This window comes from Bos indicus, chromosome 21, assembly GCF_029378745.1.
Source record: "Bos indicus isolate NIAB-ARS_2022 breed Sahiwal x Tharparkar chromosome 21, NIAB-ARS_B.indTharparkar_mat_pri_1.0, whole genome shotgun sequence".
NCBI lineage: Eukaryota > Metazoa > Chordata > Mammalia > Artiodactyla > Bovidae > Bos > Bos indicus.
The window spans coordinates 16852873-16860148 of record NC_091780.1 but is presented as its reverse complement, the minus strand read 5'-3'; the positions used below and the strand labels follow the sequence as shown (position 1 = coordinate 16860148).

At 55.5% G+C, this 7276-nt stretch overlaps 1 protein-coding gene across 17 annotated transcripts in view; it reads right to left on the bottom strand.

Moving 5' to 3' along the window:
* Positions 1-2102: 2102 nt before the first annotated feature.
* AKAP13 (A-kinase anchoring protein 13) overlaps positions 2103-7276 on the bottom strand; it is a 324597-nt gene continuing 319423 nt past the window's right edge. For all 17 annotated transcript variants that reach the window (XM_070775967.1, XM_070775968.1, XM_070775971.1 and 14 more), the window contains one exon: positions 2103-6584. In XM_070775967.1, the coding sequence (XP_070632068.1) occupies positions 6535-6584 (50 nt within the window). In that variant the 3' untranslated portion in view covers positions 2103-6534. The remainder of the gene's footprint in view (positions 6585-7276) is intronic.

The window sequence follows — 7276 nt, the reverse complement described above, 5'->3', positions numbered from 1 at the left end:
GACTTGGGAGGCCGGTGGGGCCCACAGCCTCCAAGTCTGGGGTGCACCGGGTTCCACCCCTGTCCACTGGGGACTCCTCTCAGGGCCTCCGAGGAGGACATGGTCCACCTGGATTGTTTTGCCTCTGGGCCACCTTCTGGCCGTGACCTGGGGCCCCTGAAGGAATGGGGATGGGGTGGGGGAGGTGTGCAAATTCTCCAGGCAAGAATACTGGAGTAGCCCTTCCCTTTTCCAGGGGAATTTGCCCAATCCAGGGACCCAACCCACTTCTGCATTGCAGGCAGATTCTTCACCGAGCCACCAGGGAAGCCCAAGGAAGAAGGAATCTCCCAAGGAGCCTGGAATGGGAGGGGTGGCTGGGGAGGCAGGGGGACTTGCTGGGAAGGTGGTCGTGGCCCCAGGCTGAGCCAAGAATGTGCTAAGAGAGGGAGCGTTCAGATTTTTAATTAAAGTGTTTGGCTGTGCTGGGTCTCCGTAGCTGCAGAAGCTTTCTCTGGTTGTGGTGAGCGGAGGTGCAGTGTGCGCACTGCTCACTGCGATGGCTTTTCTTGCTGTGGAGCATGGGCTCCAGGCACAAACGGGCTTCAGGACCTGAGGCAGGTGGGCTCAGCAGTTGCGGTCCCCGGGCTCTAGAGCACAGGCTCAATGGTTGGAGTGTGCGGGCTTACTGGTTGCTCCGCGGCAGGTGGGATCTTCCCAGACCAGGGACAGAATGAACCCGGAATCCACGTCTCCTACGTTGGCAGGCGGATTCTTGACCACTGAGCCACCAGGGACACTACTCTGATCCTCTTTTTGACCTTGGATCTGCTTCTACTTCCGGTTCCAATGAGGGGCCCTGTTCCTCCCTGCCCAGCAGGCTCTTCTTCTGCTTGCTGGCTTTGTTCATGACTCTTGTCTCTGTCCTGCCGCAGCAGTTAGCACACTCGCTTCCTGGGTGCACGGCTGGGTTTCCCTTTGAGTGGGGTGCGGGGGTGGGGGTCCTTGGGTAGAAGTGGCCCCTTCTCCTTCAGGAGCAGGCGGGGACCCTGCACCTGTCTGGCTGGCTGGCTGGTCCTCATGGAGCCTGCCCAGCTTTGTGCCTTTGGCCTCTCCTTGAACAAAGGATGGTTCCTCCTCCCCTCTCCTGCCTCCGGGCGATGGGAGCCTGTCCTTGGCTCAGACCCAAGCCAGGAGCTGGTGGGGGCAGGGCAGCAGAGGAGCATGGGGCCGTGGGAACCACTCTCCCACCCCGCTGGGGGTGTCCAGACACTGCAGCTGCCCTGACGGCCGAGGGTGGGCGGCGGAGAGAAGGGACCTCTGTTCCCTGGCTTCTGGGGCAGCAGCTATTGCCAGGGCTACAAGACTCTTTAGAAATCCAGGCGCGTCCAAGTTCACCGAATGAGAGAAGGCGCTTGGCAACCCGGCGGGACTTTCTCCTTTTTGGTTGTTGCTGTGTGGGGAGGGACGGGAAGCTTGGGAGCACAGAGCTGCGAATCCAGGCTGATTCTGTTTTCCGCATCACACCGGTGACCAGCTGCACCCAGGGGCCTCTCGCGGGGACGGGGGCAGGCTCGGCTCCAGGAGGTGCCAGCGAGCAGGAAGAGCAGCACAGTCGCCTGCAGGCGGGTTAGGGTTAGGTACAGCAGCTCCTACCGTGCATTCCAGCAGTTTCTGAGGATCAGACCCAGTAAATCCCTTCGGAGCTACATGCAGGGAGATTCTTCTCCCTGAATTCGTGTTTTTGGCAATTGCCTTGTTTGGGGGTGGGACGGGCTGGAAAAAAGTCAGCAGGGAGGTAAACTGACATTCATCTTTTTTACACAGTAGGACCTACAGCAGCAGGATCTGTAACAAGGACGTTTTTCACCGCACTTCTCTGACGGGCAACGGTTCTGACTCTTGGTGCCTCCAAGCTAGGGTTGGGCTCCGGGGGGACTTAAGTTCCCCAGGAACCACTTTGTGCTCCGGGGTGGTCTTTCCCAAAGATACAGAAATAAGGCTTCACTGGGTCGAAGGCTCCCTCACAGCTGGGGAGGGGGCGGGCCTCTCACCAGGAACAGGAGTTCCCTGGGACTCACTCCAGGAGGCTCACCCGGACAGGAATAAATCAGAGTCACCACTGAGACTTAAAGGACATTTATTATTATTATTATTTTTTTGGAAGGTGGAGGGGGGCTTTACAAGGGTCTGAAGCCGATAACTAGAAAGGAAGATAAATAAAATACAAAGCCAGGATGTTGTGGCAAAATTCCAGGAAACACACTGAAAAAAAAAATCTTTACAGTTTAAAACTGCTTTTACTTTATACATAATTACAAATTAATATACAGCATCTGGGTTTTAACCCCCTTTTAATTAATAGGATTCAGCACAGAAATGTCCATTTAGCATCTGAAAACGACGAAAAGACAGCAGAGGTATCAGGTGTCTGGGAACCAGCCTCCTGCATGTCCTGGGGTGTCCTGTGCGTCAGGGGGGTGACACGCCGGGAACCTCAGACGGAACGCTGACCGCGGTGGCCCGTCAGAGCTCTGGAGCCCGGGGAGGTCCGGGCGGGGTGAGCAGAGGCCCGGCGCGGCCCGGGGATCCAGAGCAGGCGGCCGCCGTCCACGGCAGGAGACACGTCAGCCAGCTGGGTCTGCCCGTCTTTAAATCTTCGCAAGATGGAGGAGGAACTCAAGGCCGGCTAAGCTTCTGACAAATTAAATTCGACTGGTACATGGAAAGAAGCCTTTGTTGTTTTTGTTTTTTCCCTCTTAACGGCAGCACTGAAAGACTTCTCGTCCTAAAACCTGGCCAGCAGGCAGGAGATTTCAAAGCACAGGTTAACTAGGAATGTTACACTACACTGAAGAAAACAAAGCCAACCCAAACGAACCGCTGGCCTTCTTCCTTGTCTCTGAGGGTCGACCGGAGCAGCAGCGCCAGGCAGGGCTGTGACCCGGGGCCGCCGGTGAGCATGTCACACGGCCCTGCTGTGGGATGGCGGGCGCCAAGCCTTAGCCACCGCCGCTGCGACACAGAGGGTTCTTTCTGGGCGTCTGCAGTCCAAGCATGTCCAGAATCCTCAGCAGTGGCTGGGGTCCCCTCCGAACCACCCTCTTTTGGCTGCTGAAGCCCACTTTCCAGTCCGTTTCTCCCAACTTCTCCCTCACAACCAGCCCCTGGACATGGCTGTCCGCGGGGCACACCGGGCCCCCCATCAATGCTGCATCAACAACCACAGCTCCAAGCTGACAACAGATCCTTGGGAGCAAGAACTGGCTCTGGAAAACAGAACTCGGGGTCTGAGGGATGAATTAGAGTACTGCTGTGAACCACACCCTCCAGGTTGGAGGTCTGGCCCTAAGGCTAATGGTGCTATCTTTTAGTTAAGGTGGGGCCTATTTATAAACCCAGACACACTAACACCCACCCTCCAAACAAACAAACCCCAAGGGTCTTACAGTGCGTGCTCCCTACTGCTGCAACTAGGGGCTCGGGAAGACAGCAAGTAACAGGAGAATGTCTGCAAAGAACAACTTTTAGTGGTATTACCCTGAGACGTGAGAGGATAAAAGGTAAGGTTCGTACCTTTCCAAATAAAAACCAAAACCTCGTTAAGGAGTTCCTCCCCACAGACCACTCTCATAGCGGTAGAGGGGGGAATGTTGGCAAAGGCTGAATGACAGCAACTGGGCTGTTGTTAACTCTCTCCATTTTCAAAGAAAACAGTCAATAGCTGATTGTCGCGGAGTGAAGCCAACCACGGGGAGCGTTTAAAGTGCACACGTCGCCCGACTAGGATAGCGACCACTGAGATGACGGGAGTCCTGAGAGAAGGCGCAGCCTCCTTCCAGGTGACTCACTCGATTCTGGGACCCTGGGTGGTGTCTCCATCTGCTCCCCAAAATCTAAACGCAAGGGAGGTCAGGCTCCTGATTCCCTAAGCTGAGAAGCTTGCCTTCCCAGCTTGGGGACGCTGCAGAGAGCAGAGTCTGAGTCGCCCTGAGAGGCGGCCCCTTCTCACAGGAAAGAAACCTCAGCAAGCAGGTCAGGCCTCGAGGGCGGAGGCGGCCTCGAGGGCGGAGGCGGCCTCGAGGTCAGAAGCAAAAGCAGGAGCAGCAACAATCCCAGGTGGCTCCCCAAACCCCACACTGGAAGGGGAGAAGGGGCCAAGGCACGGAGAAGCACGGGTCTGGGTCAGGGGGAAGACGTCCTGGGATTCAGATTCGAAACTCGTCCAACCACAACCCGACCAGGTGGGGTGCAGGCGGAGGGCTAATCGTTTCAGAAAACTGCCACCAAACAGCCGAGGCAACCGCTACTTCACACCAGGTGGGAACGAAGGACACTTTGAAACTGAAATCCAGCTGTGTGGTGACGGAAACTCTGTCCGGGCGCCTCTGGTGGAGAGCCTGTGTGAGGGCACGGCCACCAGCACCAAGCCCTGGCTTCGCACCCAGGGCTGGGGGGGTCGGGCCTACACAGACGCCGGGAGGAGGACGTGGGCCCCCCGAACCAGTGACCAGGACAGAGCGCTGAGCTCCCTGGGGGTCTAAGCAAGGCCATGGCAGGCTGGCCATCCTCGGAGCTGTAGGGACTGGCGGCGGAGGCAACCTAACCTTCTGATGTTCAGGGTCTTTGGTCGGAGGGTTAAGGGGGTGCATATCGAGGTTCAGTCAAAAATCAGCTGGTTCTCAAAGCCTTTCTGAAGGGTAAGAAATCGCCGTGATAAAACGAGGCACATGAAGCCCATGGGTGGCGAGTTTTTTTAACTCTCAGGAAGAAGACCTCTCTTGGTCAAAGAATGAGGTTGGGGTGGGAGGAGGGAAAGAAAGGGACTTCACCCCCCACCCTTAATTTTCCTTTGGGCCTTCAAGGCACTTTGACAGACCTGGAGGAGTGAGGATGCAGCGTGGGCTGCTTGACCGGACACAGTCAAAACCGTTGGGCTGGTGTGTTCACCCTTAACACACACGCACGTACGCACACACACGGACACACACACACATGCACCCGGCACACAAATAAATAAATCTAAAGCTAAAACTTTTAAACCAGACCTCTTTCAAATAAACTGAAAGATAGATATCTCCATCTGCAAGGCCAGCTTGCAACTCATCAACAAGCACCAAGGTACAGACCTGTTTGTTTTTAAAAAGGTTATGTTCAAAGACCCACGCTCCTGAGCGGCGAAGGCAGGAATCAAAGGCCACGTGGAAAGCACAGCATTTTCCAGGGTCTTCCCCTCCCCCACAATGAGGGGGGTAACGAGCGCGGCAGGTGCGGGGCCTCAGGGGAATCACTCTGCACCTGCAGGCTGGTGACGAGCCTCCAGGAATACAGATGAAAACACAGAAAAAGGAGAGAGGAGGAAAAGAACAAGCGGACAGCGCTTGTAGCATCTTCAAGGGCCAGGGCACAGTAACCATCAGAACTTTAGACTGCAGAACTTGGAGAAACCACAATTGTGCCGGGCCTCCCGACAGAAGGAGACCCTTCCAGGCCGTACCTTCTGGGCCAGCTCTTCTCCTGGTCTGAACTACTCCATACGCCCAGTTGTCTAGGATAGGGCGGTCACCCCACCCCGGAGGAAGAGGCAGGTGGCCTCAGGGCAGGCAGAGGAGCGCCGGAGGCCACCCTCTCCCCTGGCGGGGGCACAGGCAGCAAAGGCTTCCCTGGGGAGCCACTGCGAGGCCCCAGGGGGATGGCCAGGGGGTCATGGTCATATGCGAATGGCCAGTGATGACCGGAAAGTGTCACTCTGCGGGGGTGACGGGAAGATGGCCTCTCTTACTTCTTCTGTGCCCAGAATCCGTGGGCAAACATCTTGGAAAGCCAATACAGGATTTCTTTTAGATCTGATGACTTCTTTTTTTTTCCCCAAAGTAACCGAAACACCAAAATCAAGGTGTTTCAGGATCATTTGCTTTTTAAAGACATCGAGCCTTCTTTCACTGGTTTTCACAACTGTTTGCTGTCCCTTCTGAATGAGAACTACACGCAGAAGAGGCAGGTGAAGTATGCACGGGTGGGTTTCCCGGGAGACAGCCTGGGGGGACCAGCGGCTGAGACTCGGAGTGCACCCACCGAGTGGTGGGGTCAACACCCTTGTGCGGAGCTGAGCCCGCCAGGCGTCTGGTGCAGTTCACGCACAGTCCCATCGTATTCCACGTGTCTATACAGATGGGTACCATACGCATTCAGACAAAGCGCAAACTACTTGCTGTTTGATTTTTGGTTCTGTTCCCCCAAATCAAAAGGCAGCCAGAGCTTCAGACCACATTCGGAAACACCCTCTCGGCCTCGAGGCATTCCTGACATGTCCACAACCATCGCCTGGACTTCCGGGGCCACTATCCTCGTTGTAATGTGACCTCAGCAGGGCCGGCCAGTGGTTGGGTCGCAATCCCGGGCCTCCTGCCCCACCCTGACCCCCAGGACCATCTGTCCCTCGGGCCCAGGCCCCAGGGCAGTGGGGAGGGCCGCGGGGCGTGGGCGTCAGTTGGGGGGAAGTGCACACAGGATGTTGGGGGTGGATGTCACCGGGCAGGACGGCAGCGGGACCGGTCAGCAGATAATCTCTTCCCCCTCCGCGGGCACCTCCGACGCGAGGCCATCTGGAAAAAGGAAGCCAAGAGGGAGAGAGAAATTCAGACAAAAATGCTCTTTTCATTGGTAAATTCTGGCCTCTCTTCCCTAAACACAAGTCCCCCGGGATGCAAACAGACGCTGGGCAGGTGGGTGATGACTTCTGCTGCGGCGCCCCCTCCACTGATACAGTGAATGAGGTCCTCAATGATGTCCTCTGTCTATACATCCTTGAACTCGACAGAAGACAAGCCTGGAAACAGGGATTTCTCTGCACCCTCCCGCACAGAAGGGAGAGCCAACCCTGATGAGAAGGACTCAACCTTGTGTCGTGTGGTCTGATTGTGTGCCCTGCGCTGGCGGGAACGTCAGCTAATCCTGAGCTGCAGGGTTCCTGGCTGTCTGGGCTCAAAAACACCTGCCTCATATCTCCTGCAGGATTAAAGCTGCCCTCGGAAAACGCTCACCAAGCACCTATTAGTATGTTACTTTTCTTTTTCCTCCTGGGTCTTTTAGAAGACAGCGTCAGTTCTGTTGCTTTTTGAAATGTTATGTAAAGCCTTAAACTTTACAAGAGCACATAAGCAATTTGCATCTTTTACGTTTAAATATGTTTATGTGGTAAGGGAAAGTACTTGCATATGAATATACAGAATCTTTAAAAAAAATCATCCTCCTTTACAGTACAAATTTCTTTATACAAGTATCTCACCTTGTGTCT